Source organism: Tetrao urogallus (genome assembly GCF_951394365.1).
Source record: "Tetrao urogallus genome assembly, chromosome: 3".
Taxonomy (NCBI): Eukaryota; Metazoa; Chordata; class Aves; order Galliformes; family Phasianidae; genus Tetrao; species Tetrao urogallus.
Window position 1 is genome coordinate 92,814,021 of NC_136815.1, and position 19,228 is coordinate 92,833,248.

At 37.7% G+C, this 19,228-nt stretch overlaps 1 protein-coding gene across 1 annotated transcript in view; it reads left to right on the forward strand.

Annotated features, from left to right (window-relative positions):
* Nucleotides 1-19,228, forward strand: part of CNTNAP2 (contactin associated protein 2) — a gene marked incomplete at both ends in the record, with an annotated part of 665,714 nt that overhangs the window by 525,777 nt on the left and 120,709 nt on the right. The window contains one exon of the mRNA XM_079533370.1: nt 7,379-7,506. Coding sequence (XP_079389496.1) covers nt 7,379-7,506 — 128 coding nt within the window. The remainder of the gene's footprint in view (nt 1-7,378; nt 7,507-19,228) is intronic.

Consider the following 19,228-nt stretch of genomic DNA (forward strand, 5'->3'; position numbering starts at 1 on the left):
AATCGATGAAAACTGAAGGCTTTCTGTGTAAACAAATGAGAAATTATTTTGAAATTACATCCAATTTTCTTCCTTTGTAGGAAACTACAGCAAAAAAAAAAATCCCATTTTGATCACCTGAAAGTTGTTTTTCAAAATACTCATCAGTTCACCAATAGATGCTCACTCCTCTTGTTAACCTGGAATGAATGTATGCTCAGAATTCAAGAACTATTCAACTGTTTTTTCTTTTAACAATTCAAAAAAAGTTGTTTTTATTTTTACAAATTTATCTAAGGAAGGATTAATGAGGTAGTCATTCAGCTTCATTGCTCCACAAATCATCTGAATTTTAATACCTGCCTTTACATAAACCTTTCCCAAAAACTTTCTAGTGATGTGCTTGTGGATTTTATAGAATCTATCTCCTCATGATTCATATATTATATGTTTTCACTTCTGATATATGAATGCTTGCAAATCACTTACAGCCAAGTATAAATTCTTTTATCAGTATAATATATTGTACTGATAAAGCTGAAGAATGCTCTGCAAAAATTACTTCTGTTGCATTTATTGACAGTGTGACCTCACTATTATTTGTATTATTACTTGCAAGCTTTTTTCTTTTTTTTTTTTTTTTTGTAGGACTTTGAAAGATATTAGAGAACAGTTAATCCACACATTTTCATTTCTGAAGTTCCCTTCCTTAGCAATATACAAGCATAGCTTCCTCGCTTTATGTGTTTATTTTCTGTTCCTAGGATGTTTCTTCAAGCCATGTAATACATTACTCAGAAAGAATTGGGGTAATTTCAACTGGTATTATTGCGTACATACAGGGTTGTTTTTGTTTGTCTGTTTGTTTGTTTTGTAATTTGATAAAGGAGAAAAAAAAGAGATGCTAATATATAACAGAACACTACTAACATGCTTAAGTAGTGCACTGAAGCATAAGACAGTGACAGTCAAATGTAGCTACAGCCATGTTTGCAATACTTGGTATTAAAAAAAAATAAAACAATTGGTATGAGAAGAGTTTAACATAGATAGGGAAAAGAACTACTTCCTTAGAAAGCTGATAATAAACTCCTAGAATGCACTGCCACAGAACATTGTGCAAATACAGTCAGAAAAGTATTTAGCAGATTCATAAGCAACAGGGAAATAAATGGATACTGTAAGCACCATGTACACTGTAACATTTTTAATTTTTAATATGATTATGGTAACTGTTGAGGAAGAAGAAGGTCAGCAGATAACAGAAAGGACCAGGCTTACGGTTTTTCCTGAGCAGCGTCTTATTGCCTCTGTCTGTAGCAGCATGATGGAACAGGTTGATCCCACAGTACACTTCTACACATAAGTTCTTCAGAAGGACTTTGGAAAGTCTTGCTGCTCAACTGTAGTCCTTGTCAGCACAGCCTAACTTCTCAGGGCAAAACTAATCTTTGCACAGCATTATGTGCACTAGATGAGGCTGGCAATAGTTCATTTGTGTCTGAATTCTCTTCAGTATTCCAAGTGCTAAACAGCTGTGGTATATTGTTCCCAAAAAAAATATACTGTGGTAAACATAAACAAGGAAGAAGTGTTTACTGTAACACACTTGTGAGCACAAAAAGGGATGTCCTGTGAATCAAATATTTAAACATGGAAATCAGGGTTTCCAGCTAGTATGAAAGCTCTGAAACAGCTTTTAAGGGAAAGTATTGGAGTAGAGCAGCAAAATTCTTCCTATCTGGAGTCTGATCAGATTCTGAAGATTAAGTCGTGTGTTTGGTTGCAATAGCAGAAAGGTGTCCTCAGTGATTGCAGCCTCTGCAGTGTTACTCTCATAGCGTTGGCTTACAGGCAGAAGTGATAAATTTCCAAGTATCTCATACACTCGTGAGATCTCTCATAGATTTTTATTTTAAGGCAATAATTGTTTGCAGTAAACTACATTTGAGCCATCGGGAAAGAAAAAAATACATCAACATTTGGCACGCTAATGTATTCATTGCATTAAAGTTAGCACAGCATTGTCAAAGCTCTGAATGCAGCAGGTTCCGATACTATCGGCCTTAGGCCTTTTCACTCAAGCTACTACATTTTAATTTCTGTCTTCACCTAATGCTGATAAAAATGCTGCTGAACCTCTGCTTGAAAGATTAGAGAAGCACAGCCTGGTTGCTTCAAGGTTGGCTTTTAAGCACTGCTTTTATAAGTAAAGAGAGAATCAGAACTTCTCAGATATTTCACCATCAGCCTCCTTCGGCCACGATCGTGTTGTCATGGGTTGTTAGAAACTCATGATGTCTTGAGATTTTTTTGAAGTGCAGAAATCCTTAGAAACTTTAAAAAATTAAGCATTTAATTACCAAGTTTTTGAATTGCATACTATATGTCCTATCAAATAATCATTTTCTAATCAACAGTAAAGCATACAGTCCTCATAACAATGTTTATAATAGCTCAAAAGAACTTGGATTCTGTTAAAAATGTTGGTGTTACAAGATAGAAAAATTCAAGAGGTATTCAAAGGGGGAAATTTATTTTCTAATACTCTGTAAAAAGATTTTCTGCCTAAAGGTCAGGGGAGGGATAGGCAATCTGCAAAACGAGGAGATCTAATCTCAAACCCAGGAAAAATGTATGAATTAAACCTACCTTTTCATTGTTAATTCAAACTGGTTGGTTTTGGGAAGAGGGGGGCTTAGGGGAGGGAAGAGTGGGGAGGAAATGTTCCTCAAAGTTACTTAAGTGACTACTGCTAAATGCAAATCTGATTGTCGTTGTAAGTATATAAACTTAGTGTGGGTCATTAAACCCATTATATCTTTTCTGTTTTCTTTACATGGATTACTTGTGCTTGATACACAACCAATATTATGTCCTCACTATAATTTAGTTTTAGTAAATAGTGTTAAAGGATGGACTTGTTTATGCTTGCAATTTGGGTCCTAGGAAGAGGGGAGTCCTTGATTATATTATTTAGATTTTCAGGAGACAAACTTTCTCAAAAAAAAATAAAAGAAATCTTAATAACTTCCTTATTTTCACTCTGCAGTTTCCATGGAAACAACCCCTTGTAAAACTTTGTTACCTTACTGCAGCTGCACCTGCTTTTCCTTACTCAACAAAAAGACCTCTTTTTAATCATCTGTGTTTTTTACACAGAGGGTGGTGACGTATTGGAACAGGTTGCCCAAGGAGTTTGTGGATGCCCCATCCCTGGAGGCATTCGAGGTCAGGTTGAATTAGCTGGAGACCCTGCCCACGGCAGGAGGGTTGAAAAAAGATGATGATGTGGCCCTTTTCAACCCAGGCCAGTCTGATTCTATGAATGATGGAATGAGTGGGCAGCATCTTCCTCGCAAGAACATCGTAGCAGCTATGGAATAGTGAGTCACTTCCTCCAGTGCAGATTTTTACAACTGCAACATGCAGGCTCTCATTTGTCTCTAGCAGAAGTGCATACCTAATGGTGCTGTTAAAAAGTAGTATTTTGTAGCCGAGAACTTAGAATCACCAAGGTTGGAAAAGACCTCTAAGATCATCTAGTTATGGTTAGTTATGGTTATCCCTTATGATCAATATTTCCCACCAAGCCATGTCCCTCAGTACAACATCTAAATGTTTCTTGAACACCTCTAGGGATGGTGACTCCACCACCTCTCTGTTCCAGTGCCTGACTTCTCTTGGAGAAGTATTTCCTAATGTCCAACCTGAATGTCCCCTGGTGCAACTTGAGGCCATTCCCTCTAGTCCTATTGCTAGTTACATGAGAGAAGAGGCCAGCCCCCACCTCACCACAACCTCCTTTCAGGTTGCTGTAGTCAGGTACTTGCTCTATCAAACAGTGCTGTTGTTCTCTTTGTAGCTGTTGAGGTTTCCATGGAAATAAATAGGAGGCATTACTTTCAGAGCAGCCTAAGTGTGTTATAGAATTTCAGGAATTACAATATGGTTGCTTGTGAGAGTTGGACAAGCATGCACCTTTTAACAGGGAATTCTAGGGAGATTATATTCTTATTATTAGTAGTATTAATTATGCAATTTATTTAACTTTCCACCCACTTCCCATTCAAAAAGCATTAGGTTTTTTTTCATATTCAAACAGTTCCAGTTCTTCAGATTATAAAAACCTTTCTTTGTAACTGAGTACATTTGTACCTGTAGCATTGTCCTTGTGTTTTCCTGAATAGGACTACACTGATAACTGAAATGTCTAACAAAACAGGAGAAAGTTAATGACACTGTTATCCAAAGTCTGTATAAAATTACTGTATAAGTAAACTGATCTAATATAGAACATTACTGTTACTTTAGATGTTGGTTGTTTTGTTGGGTTTTTTTTGCTGAAACGTTTCCTTTTTACATACTATTTAATGCTTATAAAAAGCAAGAAGGTGTTCACAGTCAAAAAAATGATAAATCTTACACTAATATCTGCTGCCTTCATTCAAAGGCATTCTGAAGGACTTCACAGACTGTTTTATAAAGGGACAAAAATTAGAAATAGAAAATAGAAAAATTTAATTATCATAGTAATAATTAAAGGATTTGATCAGATTCAGTCATCTTCCACTTGGCTGTCAATAAGAATATGAAACACTCTGATTTCAATTTTTACTCTTTTCAGAGGATTTTCTTCAGTGAGGAAAAGCTTCAGGGACTCTTTCACACTCTTAATGTGCAAAATCTTTAGATAATGGCAGAGGTATTAACATTTTTTGGAATTGAGTATTCCAGATGTGATTATTTCTAAATATATAATACAAAGTCTATCATTATAGTCAGTCTTTAGTTTATAACTCTTATGTCTTTGTCAGCACTGATTTCTCTGTCCTCAGGATCTGCGAGTACCTCAGAAAAGCATAGAAGAGCATTCTAGTACAAGTACTATTTCTCATAGTACTTGTCTTTTTAGTGTGTAGATGCTGCAAAAGCAATCATCCCCACCCCTTTTTCTTATTTTTAAGAGCAATCAAACTACACAGGATCTGTTGGAGAAGAGACGTGTCAGTTCTCCCAACCTTTAGTCTTATACCTCTCAATAATGGTTCTTTTGCATGGAAGACTGCATTTTCCACAGTGATGAGACAATCAACAAACCGTCAGAAAATATTCCTGAAAACAGCTGTAATACTTATCTTCCCTTTCATGACAGCACCTGACCACATCATTAAATACATACATAAAACAATAAAATGAATAGAAACATGATCAGTAGAGGATGACTTTTTATTTCCTTCAAAAGAGGAAAGCTCTAATGGTGACAATTAAATGACTACCTTTTGACATCCTTTTTTGCAGCAGAGATACTAGATCCATCTGTGAGAGAGGAAATAAAGAAGAGGAATGCCAATAGTTTTCTTTTACCACTCTTTGAAGAATCGTTTGTTTCATATGATTGCATTCATTTTTAGGCATTCTCTGAAAGTTCTCTGAAATTCTCTGAAAGCAAGCAGCAGAGAAAGTCAATCTCAAAGGAAAATATCACGAAGAGTAAAGTGGTGACCTACAAATATCCTCCATTAGAAAGGAGTGGGTTCTATGTCTCTCTGCTGTTAGCAGAGATAGAAGATTACAACAGCATACTTTGTTATTCTCTTTTCCTTCGTACAAAGGAAACTATTTTAATCTCCCTCTTTTTACATCTCTGGTCTCCAAATTAATGATAAAGAAACCTTTGTAAAGGGTATTGAAACCTAGAGGGAAAAACAAAACAAAACAAACAAACAAACAAACAAAACAGTAAGCTTCAATCTATCATAATCTATACAAGAAGCTGTGAAGGTTATTCCATTCTGTTCCTTCCTTTTTAACAGACGTTGGTTCCTTGCCAACCTGTCTTCATAACACTTAGTATTTGCGTTCAACCACAGCCAGTTAGTGATCTCTCCTATATAAAGAGCCAAGGAAGAAAGGCAAATGACCTGAAGAGGAAGAACATACAGTTAAAGAAAGCAGACAACCAAGTGTACGAAAAGTTCTAGTAATTAAATCTAATTATACTCTTCATCATAGAGAAGAGATGCCCGTTCTAATGATTTGTTACTCAAAATTGTGATAATTATTTTCTCACTTTTTAAATTGTATTTTGTTTTTAAAACATGAGAGAATCATGCTTTTCATCTGTTCAGAAGGAAATAGTGAAGATGGTGACTGGACACTACTGGAAAGTACTGAGCATTACTGCAGATCATGAAATGCCTGCTCTACTTCCCAGTTACAAACGAGTCAGATCATGAAGTTATTTAACTTAGAGATAAGAAAGACTTTCAGGTTCCTGTGAACAAAAACTTCTTTAGCACTTTAGCATCTTTTCCAGATTCTGAATTCATCCTTCATCCTATGTTATTGTTGTGCAAAGGAACATCACATTAAAAAGTTAGTTACTTCATCTACTCAATAACATGGCAAGGTATAGCTAGAAACAAAGTAGGAAAAAGAAATCAGAATAGATGGATTTGTTATGGTTCCTCCTACTCCATTTTATGTTAAATTCTGTAGTCTTGTTAAAAAGAAAAAGCACTACACTTACTATGTGTATACTTTTGTTTTCAATATGTTCATACAAAAAAGGAAGAGGATTGAGAGATGAAGTATCTTATTAAATTTGGTTTATTTCATTTTATATTTGGAGGAAATAGTCCTTAACATACCAGCAGAATCCATCTCCTGAAATGGTAAATGATGAGTGTTATATGAGTGCATAGCGATCTGTTCTAGGGTTGTTCATAGCAATTGGAATGAGGAATTTCTGCACATGACTGCATTGAATTTTAGATATCTTACTAGCTGAAATAGTACTTGTGGAGTGGCTGCATACCCACAATTTTTAGATTTATATTTTTGGACTTACGCCTTTAGTGTTAGAAATAACAGAACTAACATGACAAGCCTTTTCAGATAATTAGACTTTAACTGCTCCCTTTCAGTTTACTGTTAAAAATGTTCAATGCAAAAGAGACACTGTTTCTTAAGCATGTGGAGGTCATATCATTATGATGGTAAATGGCAACATCTAGAGCTAACTAGACATCCAAGGAAGTCTTACTTTCATTTCTATTCACAAGACATTGACAAAGAAATCAGCAGTAAATTGTTAAACAGAGCTGATCAGTACAGAAAGCAGAAAAACCCAAAGAATTCCAGCTAAGCCCAGGAATCATCATAATAGAAACAAAACAAAATGAAACAAAAAATATTACTCTTACTGAATTCCTGCTATTCATCCATCATTTTTTTAACAAATTTATGCTTTTCTTTGTATTTTCATCAAACTGATGACATTCTAGTCTAATTTTTCAGAATAAAATTGTACTGGTGTAGTTATTTCATTAGTTCATTGGATGATAATAATGATGAAGCAAATCATGCATTTCACCATTGCTTTCTTGTGATTCAGGAGAAAAGACACTGGGATGCTGTCATACAAAGAGCACCTACCAGTGAGTCAAGTAGTGGTTGGAGACATTGACCGGCCTGGGTCTGAAGCAAAGATATCTGTGGGTCCTGTGCGTTGCCAAGGAGATCGTAAGTTGTCTATTTTTCTTCTGCTTAATACTGCACAGAAAGAATACAATATTGCTAAATTATGCATGAGGAGTCAACTAAATTATATTTAGGCAAGTGGCTGCCTAGTCAAAGCATGAAAGGATGATGTGACTTGAGAAACTGCCTGTGAAACAGCATGTTCATCTTTGCATTTGTCTTTATGGTAGATGTGGCAACTTTGATTATTCAGGTAAGTTTATGTAGATTTATGTACTCACATCATTATTTGGTCTCAATAGCAATTATGAAAAAGTTGATAAATGCCAATGGGTGCAAATTTTTCCACACGGAGGCATTCAGTGACTCACCTTTATTTCATACACATTTAGATGTCAGGCACCATTTTGTCAGACTTCTGCTGCCATCTACCACACAGCAACAAAATGTAATGGATATTTCCCAGGGAGGCTGTGGATGCCCCCTCTCTGGAGGCATTCAAGGCTCAGCTGGGTGGGGCTTTGAGCAACTGATCTAGTGGGAGATGTCCCTGCTCACAGCAGAAGTTTAGAACTATATGATCTTATAGGTCCCTTCCAACTCAAACCATTTTTTGTTTTTTTCTATTATTCATTTTTCTCTGCTAAAATAAGGGTTATGAAAATCCAGTAAGGAGACACGATGAGACTTTTTAGTTGAGTATCTGATTGCTACTCTATATATTCCATTTGAAATTTTGTACATCATGTATTTATATCAACTGAAAAGGGTCTTATAAATGTGAATTGAAATTTTTTCTCTTTTTTGCCATCTTGCAACCCTGAGGTGTGGGCTGTGGTTGACACTCTCAAGAAATGGGATTTCTTGAGAGAAAGAGAGAGACCTAGACAGGCTTGAGCAGTGAGCCCAGGAGAGCCCAATGAGGTTCAATAAATCCAAGTGCAATGTCTTGCACCTGGCTTAAGGCAACCTCCACTATCAATACAAGCTGGAAGACAAAATAATTAATCACAGCCCTGTCAAAATGGACTTGGGGGTATTGGTGGATGGTAAGCTGGACGTGGCTAGCAGTGCGCCTTCACAGTCTAGAAAGCCAGCCATATCCTGGGCAGCATTCAAAGGAGCAAGGCCAGCAGGGTGAGGAAAGTGATCCTTAAGATATTTTAAACATCAATAAAATCCCTACAGAGACCGGATGTGGGAGCTGGGCTTGTTCAGCCTGGAGAATAGAAGGCTGCACATTGAAGCCTTCCAGTATTTAAAAGGGGATTATAAACAGGGGGGGAACTTATCACTCTTTTAGACAGCAGTAGGAGAAGGGGGAATGGTTTTAAGCTCAGGGAGGGGAGGTTTACGTTAGGTGTCAGGGAGTTTTTCACAGAGAGTGAGGAGGTGCTGGAACAGGATGCCTAGAGAGGTTGTGGATACCCCATCCCTGGATGTTCACGATCAGGTGGGATGGAGCCCTGGGCAATCTGGTCTAGTACCAGATCTGCAGGTTGGTGGCCCTGCCTGTGGCAGGGGAGTTGGAACTTGATGATCCCTAGGGTCCCTTCCAACCCAAGCCGTTCTATGATTCGATGATCCTGTCGGTGTACTCTGTGCTTGTGAGACATCATCTGAGGTACTGTGTTGAGATGTGGAGTCCTCAGTGCAGGAGAAACATCGACCTGTTAAAGCATGTCCAGAGGAGGGCCACGAGGAAAGACATGAGGAAAAACTTTTTCTCTCAGAGAGTGGTCAGGCACTGGAATGGCTGCCCAGGGAGGTGGTGGAGTCGCCATCCCTGGCAGTGTTCAAGAGGTGCAGATGAGTGCACTTAGCTTCTTCTTTTTTTTTTCTTTTTTTTTTCGGTTGTTTGTAGTCTTTCTGGGGGTAATTAATCAATCAAACAGCTAATGAGAGGGAAAATGAGGTGTCTGCAAACTTTCATATTGCCTATAATGGTTCTTGTTATTTATATTTTACTAATTACAGGCCATTATGTGTTTGTTTCTCGGCTGTTTGACATTTTCATATTAAGCTCTTGCAACTGATGATTAATAATGAGTACGACTTTTCTTGAACCTGTTACTTTTGTTCCTTACATCCTGAATCAATGTGATGCTATTACTCATACTAGCAGTCCCTGAAGTCTGAGTCATTTCTAAATATTAGTACAAATGAAACCTCATTTGAGCAGACAGTAGGTTTTATTATTTAGGGAACTGAATGGGTGTACTCCTAACATCCTGATTAATGGATTTTTTTTTTGCAGCAACTTTACAGATGTAATTTGTGGAGATATAATTTGGCCTATGAATTAATTTGAATTCCCTGACCAAGTATTACTGTCAGGAAGTTGGTATAAGCTTTTTCACAGCCAATAACACAAACTCCGGTCCCTTGCCAGCTTCCATTTCACATTCTCTGCATTTATGCTGCATTCTCCTTAATGTCCTTTCTTGACCATATACAGCACCTGCCATACCCAAGGCCTCTACTGTCTCACCATATATTGCTGCAAAAAGTGTTCTTTGCCCTGGGGAAAGTTCCAAAATATGCCGTTGCTCTTCAAGGAAGAGAAATCAAAATTGTTGAATTTATGGAAAGGATTTCTAGAAAACTGAATTAATCCATATTTTAATGCATTATATGCATCAAAACCAACATTATAAATACTAACAGTCTTGACATTTTTGTCAACACAAGAAGTTCTGTTGCATATATTTTGTATGTAGTTATCACTGTACAATTAAGATAGAAAACACAATCAAGCTAGCGGTATGAAATTTAAGTAAGAAATACAGCTTTTGGTCTGTTTAGAAGAAAGGTGTTACAAGTAAAAATGCCCTACAAGTTAAGCAAAAATGTATTTATTTGGAAAGATTTCTGTGCTGGTGCTGCACGTCATGTTTCTGTAATGGTTGTCCGCTGCACGTGATGGAGCATTCCATAGCCTGGTGATATTGCTTTGCTGCACGCAAGAGACTCTATTCTCACATCAGAATTGCAATATCATTTGCTATGTATTTCATAGCTACTTCTCTATTAGGTGTAGAAACACTGACATGTCACGTGAGCCCAGTTGCAACTGTAAGGGTACAGCAGAGATGGTGGCCTTTGCTATCTGTAAGTGCAGGCAGCTGAGACCTTGCTATTTCAGCACAACATGTAATAAATAAAGAAAAATTCTGTATTGTATCATTCAGTTTCCTTCCTTCTAACTGACCTTTCATCAGCAATGTGCTCCATAAAGTACTTCTTTTCTATCACATCTGCAAGTTGGAGATGCAAAATTCTCGTGAACATGAAAAATAACTTTTTCTTGTGTATGCAAGCCCATTTTCATTACATTTCAAACTGATTATATGTTTCCTAGAAAAAAAAAAAAAAAGTGGTAAACTAAGCTTAGATTGTGCTACAAACAGGAAATTCATTATTCAGCTGAAATGAAGATGATGAAAAACTTCAGTAATAACAAATACTGAAAAAAATGATTAGTGAACTTATTAGTCCATGCTTTATTTGGGCTCTTTGACATAGAATACCTTGAAAGCTAAGACTAAACAGAAATATACATTCCTAGCAGAAGGAATCTATTTTACAAGCATGACTTAATGATTTGTTTTCTGTTCTTCCTTACAGTTCTGTTCTTTCAACACTTTGGACTAGTTTTTTAATAGTACCCTGAGTTTCAAGAGAAAATAACACTGCCATATAGTTAGCTTGCAGATCTTGGTAACACACTAAAGCTATGTAGAAAGAAAGTTCTCTAATTGTACATCTAGGGAATGTGTTGACAGTCAGAAGAAAAGTGAAGTTATTTTTACAAAAATAAGATAAGCTGGAGAGTACACCAGCAATAAATAAATAGATAAAAATTATAATAGGTAAAAGAAATTTCAGTAGAAGATGGTTAGTTCTACCTTTACAATATTCCAGTATTGTAGTGACTTGCATTGATGATTTCTAAAAGTAAAAATACTTTCAAAAATAGTATTTTCGATAGAAAATTTTTAATAGAAAATTAAGGTCAGTGATTAAAAAAAAAATCTAGTCTGGGTGCTTGCAGATGATGTCTTAGACATAATTAAGGATGAAAATATTTTGTTTCTTAATTTTTGAATTAATAGTTAAACTGAAAGCATAATGGGATTAAATTGCTGAAGTACCCATTTAAGGTGTTAGTTACTTCTTTGTTATTTGAGTTAGAAAACTAATCAAAATATCTGTGCTTTCCCAAATCTTGCTTTCAGTGCTGAGTTTGTGTATATACATTTATTTTCACTAACCTTTATGAATTCCCAATCAGTTGGAAATTGTACTGTAAACATAGCTCAACACTTGATACATTTAAGAGCTTTATTATTTTTCATAGTATCTGCCTTTAGTAATCATTAAAAAATGTTCTGCTTAATTTCCACAGCTATTTACCACATTATGTATATGTTTATGTGTTGCCTTGGATAATATGTATTGCATGTACAATACAGATACATTCAAAGACTTTTGTAATATTCTTCTCACCCTTTGACACACTCTTCTGATTCTGCCAGCAAAGCAGAAGAAATAGAACTTCCTTTTCCATTAAAGAGTCCAAGAAATAGTATTTCAAAGTTCTTTGATTTTTCACTGGAATTTGTTGAAGGTGATAAAATAAGTGCTAATAGCCACCCATGCTTTGGGATAGGATTGTCCAGTTGAACTAATGATATTGCAGTAATTATTCCTCATATGCGATTTCTTTCCTCAGTGACCCAGAGTCAGAGTAAAATGAGCTACTTTTTCTAAGTAAACAAATCCACTCTTTTATAGTTGTTTAATATCTAGATATACCTAGATAAAATTACTTCATGGCTATCTCTTTCTGTTCACATTTATACTTTTTATACTGTAAAATACACTTTTATTATATATTTTAACTAGGATTTATTTTACTAATGATGAGGAAATGTTTTCACTTAAGCAGTGATAGAAAGTCTTCAAAAAAATCATGCTATGTCTCAAAGAGAACTCTTCTTTTTCTTACCTCACAGATGATCTTTGTCTACGACTGGTTGTATCATATAGGCCAGGTCCTATAGGTAAAACTTTGCCCACCTGAAAATATGAGCTGCAGAAACCTACACTGTTCAGGAAGAGTATTTCTCTTTTACACTACAATCCAATCGTGTAGATTTAGAGGTAGCCATAGGAAAGAGCATTTCCTGCTATGGTTTCCCTTATACATACATCTGTCCCAACAAGCAAAGTGCTCCAAATGCTGGTATTTTGGCTGGTAGTTTTTTCATCCTTTTTTTTTTTTTAAATCATGGAATTGTAGAATTGCTAAGGTTGGAAAAGATCACGTAGGCAAACTGTCCACCTACCACCAATATTGCCAATCAAACCATGTCCCTATGTCCTACATCTAAACTTTCCTTAAAAACATTCCTTAAACACCTCTAGGGGTGGTTACTCCATCACTTCCCTTGGCAAACTGTTCCAATGCCTCACCACACTTTCTGAAATAAATTATTCCTAATATCCAATGTGAAATTCCTCTGGCACAGCCTGAGGTTGTTTCTTCTTGTCCTAGTTACCTGGGAAAACAGGCCAACATTGACCTCTTCTCAACATCCCCCGAGCCTCCTCCAAACTAAACAATCTCAGTTCCTGCAGGCTCTCTTCATAAGGCTTGTGTTCCAGACCATACACCAACTTGCTGCCTTTCTCAGAACCACTCCAGGTCCTTGATGCCTTTCTTGTAGTGAGAAGCCCAAAACTGAACACAGTATTCAAGGTGAAACCTTATCAGAGCTGAGTACCAAGGTGTGACCATCTCCCTACTCCTGCTAGCTACACTATTTCTGATGCAAAGCCAGAAAGTAGTTGGCCTTCTTATCCATCTGGGTACACTGCTGGCTCATGTTCAGCCAAATGTTGACCAACTCCCCCAGATCATTTTTCTCCATGAAGTTTCCAGCCTGTAGCACTGCATGTGGTAATAATCTCTATAGCACTGGAAGGATCATCAAGACATCTTTCTACATACCAACATGAATGTTTCTTTATAATAATATTAAAAATTCAACAAAAAATAGTAAAATTAATGATTGCTTCATAGAATGGTTTGAGCTGGAAGGAGCTGTTAAAATCACCTAGTTCCAACGCCGCCCCCATTATAGGCAGGGACACCTCCCAGTAGACCAGGTTGCTCAAAGCCCCACCGAGCTAAGATTTGAATGCTTCCAAGGAGTGGGCCTCCACAGTCTCTCTAGCAACCTGTTCCAGTGTCTCACCACCCTCACAGTAAAGAATTTCTTCCTGATATCTAGTCTAAATCTACCCTCTTCTGGTTTAAAACCATTTTCCCTCAACTTGTCACTATCTACTCCCATAAAAGTCCCATCCTAGCTTTCCTATAGGCCCCCCTTCAGGTACTGGAAGACTGCTATAACGTCTCTTCTGAGCCTTCTCTTCTACAGGCTGAATAGCTCCAGCTCTTTCAGCTTCTGCTGTGGAGGTGGTGCTAGATACCTCTGTTCATCTCTGTGGCCTTCCTCTGGATCTCCTTCAACAGCTCCATTTCCTTCCTGTGTTGAGGGCTCTTGAGCTGGATGCAGTACTCCAGCTGGGGTCTCAGTGATGTAGAGTAGGGGGGCAGAATCACCTCCCTCAATCTGCTGGTCATGCTTCTTTTGATGCAACCCAGAATATTCATCTTCCAGGCTGCAAGGACGCATTACTGGTTCACATTAATCTTCCATCAGTCAACACTCCCAAATCCTCCTTAGGACTAAAGCCATTCTCCACCCAGCCTGTAACTGTGCTTGGGATTGCCCCCACCCAACTGCAGTACTTTGCACCTGGTCTTGTTGAACTTCATGAAATTGGCAAGGGTCTACCTCTCAAGTCTGTCCAGGCTTCTCTATATAGCATCTTTTTCCCCTAGTGTGTCTGCAAGCTTGCTGAGGGTTCACTCGATCTCACTGTTACCTACAAAACTGTGAAATAACACCAATCACATCACTGATACATGAGGAGATCCTCATCAGCTGTCTCCATTTGGACAATGAGCCACAACTCTCCGAGTGCGACCATCCAACTAATCCCTTTTCCAGCAAGTAGCCCATCCATCAAATCCATTTTCTCTAATATGGCAACCAAGATGTCATGTAGGTGTCACGGAGTTGACCAGATCAATCTACGTCCGTGACAGGGGCGACAGGCCTCTGCCCTCCCCCCCCCACCCCAGTCCCACAAAAATGGGAAGGAAGGAAGGGAGGAAAAGAGCAGCGGCAACAATCTATGGAGGAAAACTTATTTTACTATAATATTGGAATACAAGATAACATAATATATACAATTTAATTGAAATTGAGATTAATAAATCAGACAAGATGAGAGAGAGAGAGAGAGTTCCCGGAACCGAGTCAAACCTGAAAGGCTTGGAACGGCTAGGAAAGCACCCTCCAGCACCCACTGCAAGGCAGCAAGAGAGCGCTCCCCCCACCCGGAAGGGCCAGATCCCGTGACTTCTGCGACGTACAGGGATAGGTACCTGGGATTGGGGCAGTGACATTTTAATACCCCGTACACTACATGATGTTTTGATGTGGAATACTGAAACCCAGAAACAAAAAACAAAACAAAAACAAAAACATAGAACCATGACAGTAGGACAGTGTCAAACGCTTTGTATATGCCAATGTAGATCACATCAGTTGCTCTTCATTCATCTTCTGATGCTGTAACTCCATCTTGGAAAGTCACCAAGTTTGTCAGGCATGATTTGCACTTTGTAAAGTCATGTTGGTTACCACCAATCATGTCATCTTTATTTTCCATGTGCTTTACTTGGGCCTTTGGGAGGATTTGCTCCATAATCTTGCCAGTTACAGAAGTAAGAATGACTAGTTTGTAGTTCCCTGAATCTTTTTTATTCTTCTTGAAAACGGGGGTTATGTTTCCCCTTTTCTAGTCAGAGGGAACTTCACCAGACACCAGCCATTATCCCTCAAATGTGATGGATAGCTGTTTGGCAGCTTCATCCAACGCTTCCCTCAGAACCTATGGTTGGATCTGGCCAGGACCCATGGACTTGTGCACCTTCAGGTTCTTTGGATCTCAAATCTGATCTTCACTTACAGCAGGCAGAACTTCCTTCTCCCTGTTCTTACCTTTACTTTCTGAAGATTGGGTGGTATGGCTAGAGCCCTTGCCAGACAAGACTAAGGCAAAGAAGTCCTTGAGAACCAACTTTCTCCTTATTCCTCATGACCAAGTCTCCAGTTTACTTCCAGAGAGGGCCCACATCTTCCGTGACCTTCCTTTAATTACTGGTATACCTGTAGATTTTCTTCTTGTTCCCCTGTAAGTCTCTGGCTAGATTTAATTATGCCTGGTTTTTAGCTTTCCTAACCTGATGTCTGGCTGCTCAGACAACATTTTTGTAGTCCTCCCATGTAACCCATTCCTGCTTCCACTCTCTATAAACTCTGTTTTTGAACTGACTAAGTGTAGGAGTTCCTTGTTGATCCACAGACTCTTCCTGGCATTCTTGCCTGCCTTCCTTTTTCTTGGCATGAACTGCTTCTGAGCTTGGAGAAAATTGTCCTTGATTACTTCCTTTCTTGGGCATCTCTTCCAGCCAGAGCTTTCTCCCATGTCACTCTGCCAAGCAGTTACCTGAAGAGGTCAAACTCTGCTCTCCTGAAGTCCAGAGTAGCAAGCTTGCTGTGCACACTCTTTGATGCCCTAAAGATCTTAAACTCCACCATTCCATGGTCACTGCAGCCAAGGCTGCCCTTGAGCTTCATGTTATTCACCAGTCCTTTCTTGTTGGTAAGGACAAGGTCTGTGTTCATGCACTCATTACAAGCTCTCAACAGGACCACCTTACTTGGTATGTAGAAAGATGTCTTAATGATCCTTCTAGGATCAACTGTAGTACTTATTGTCACAGAGCTAAAAGTTGTGCATTTTGGGAAAGTTCTTAGAAGTCTGAATAACTTTTGCTCTATTCATTTTTTCTCTGACCTTTGTCTTCTGTGGTCAAACTTACAAAAGTGGGGAAAATATTGATTACAAAACTGTATGAGAAATATGAAAAAATATAAAAACTTGCTCCCTTTACCATTGCTGAGGCCAAGGAGAACTTCCACTACTAAAGTTTTGTGTTCCAACATGCTCACTTCCAAACTAAAGTAGCAACATGTGAAATGCCTTAAATTGGAGCAAGTTTGAGAAGCAAGCTTACAGTTTCTCTTTGTGCTTCCTCTTCTCCACACTAAAAGTACATCTTCTGTGAGATGTATACTATGAGGGGAAAAAAAAAAAAAGTAGAAATTGGAAAACATAATTTCATCAAGGTTTTAGCTTTCATCAGTTCAGATGGGTTGAAAAATAGTGAAAAGACTAAGGAAATGATATGCGTTAATGTTAGTCACAGTAGTTAGTACACATTATGTAGTCAATGTTAGTGAGTTAGTCACTCACCATGCTACAGTAGATTTTATTACAGTACAGTAGTACAGTAATACAGTAATATTACTCTTTTCTCTGTTGTTAAGAAAATTTGTTTTAGTTTCTTCAATAATTCTTCCACCTTGGAAGAGGATTTAAGAATAGGACCATCGGGATTATGACCATTAATCTTCAATTGGTCATTAATCTTCAATAACCCACGCAGCACTCAGTCCTGAGGAACACAGGAATCCTATGTTTTCTCCGAGGAGCTCAACTTTTGGGGTATTAGGTGTCCCAATACCAGCCAGTATGTTATCTTTTTAAGATAATCCATTCTAGGTATGTACACTGCTGTAACTCCTTGCTGGCTCACCAAGGATAACATGATAAAAAGCACAACAGTGACAGCAGACAGCAGCTATAGAAAGTGAGGATTCAATCAAACACAACAGCAGACCTAGAAATAAAAGAAAAAGTATACTTACCTTCAGAAGGCCTCAGGTTCACAGGAATCTCCAGAGAAGTACCTTTGCCTCCCCTGCCAACCCACACATGAGATGTGTGAAGAGGTAGATCCTGGCTCCACCCCTTCTGGTCATTCAGCTGCATTGTGCCTGAGCTCCCCTGGGTTCATCTTGCCTTCCTACCAGGTGCTCAATCACTATTTCCAGTCAGGATTTAGCATCTTCTCTACACTCAGGGACAAAACAAGATGCAACAGTCACAAACTGGAACATAGAAAGCGCCATATGATAGGAGGAAAAGTACTCTACTTTGAGGGTGACTTATAACTGGAACAAGCTGTCTAGAGAGGTTGTGGAGTCTCCTTCTCTAGAAATATTCAAAATCCACCTGGACTCTTTCCTGTGCAACTTACTGTAGAGAACCTGCCTTAGCAGGAGGAGTTGGACAAGACAATCTCCAGAGGTACCTTCCAATACCTACCATAAAATAAAATACAGTCTTTGCTTTATGTACCCATAACTTTTCTTTCCCTCATTCCATCATTACCCTAATGATATTCTTAACAGATATAAAAGTAGGAACTTTGTCAATTAAATATATATATTTTATTCGGTTCCAGTTGAAACAATAAATTTAGTTCCTTATAATTCTGCAACATGAGTTAGGTGTTAATGACCACTATTATTTTAATGTGGAAAATGAAAAAAACAGTTAATCTATTTTTCTATTTCTAATGAACAATCAGAAAGACATTTCTTTTTTTTGTGCAGTAGCTTTAAATAAACTGTGAATATTTGATCTAAATTAATCACCAGGCTACATTTTCTACCATCACTCCTATCAGTTTCCTTTTTCAGTTCAAACATGATGACAGAAAGTTGCATTATTCCTGAAGAATCTTAAGCACCCTATTTCTTAATTTTGTTTAAAAGGTTTATATTTTTGGCACCCTACAGTAATGTGCCGTTATTTATAATCAGACTTACATTGCATTTAACTATTCACTTATGATGGATAGAAATTAGTAACATTAAACAAAATCAATGTATTTAAAACATATCACTTATGCTTAACTTACTTAAGGATGTCAGTTGATTGGGGAGCTTTGTTCTTATGCAGACAATGACTTCATTGATATTCTTGATTTGCAAATGGGGGAGCTGAGAAATTTTCTTCAAGGAGTGAGGCAAAGCTCTTTTTTAAATCATGAGTTGGTTGAGTCTTGTAAGGACCAGAAATCCTGTGTTACTAGAACATTTTTCCTAACGCTAAGGATAATAACTGGAATTCTACATTGTGAATTGATTACATTCCCTACCACTTTTTGGAAGCTTTGTAAGCATTAGTATCCCCTGAGAGAATATAGTGCTGGTGTTGCAGGGCACTGTGGTATTTCAGAGAACAGGAGATAGATTCCAAAATTTCCTGCCTACACAGCACGACCACTCCACAAGACTCTTCCAAAGACAAAAACCAGTTACAACTAGAGCTGGGTCTATAGCCAGCAAAGCATCCAGAACTTTCCATTCTGAATAAGGTAAAAAGACCAGAGTTCAATTATAGACACACAAAAACAACAACTGGGGACCCAGGATCACTATCACAAAGAGACAAAGCACATGCAAGGGGTCAGAATCCTGTGTTAATGATTTTGGGAGAAGAATTGACTACGTATGTAATGTACAGGAAAACTTTAAAGTAATGTAACAGTTAATAATTATAAGCTGAAGTTCTTTTGTGCTAGCTATGCACATTTAGAAGTTATAAGAAAATCTGTAGAAATGCTTTCTGATCTCATCAGATTTCCTTTAATTTTTTTAATTTTAATCAGTTCATGCGTAGACATTTCAAAATAACAATGTAAAGT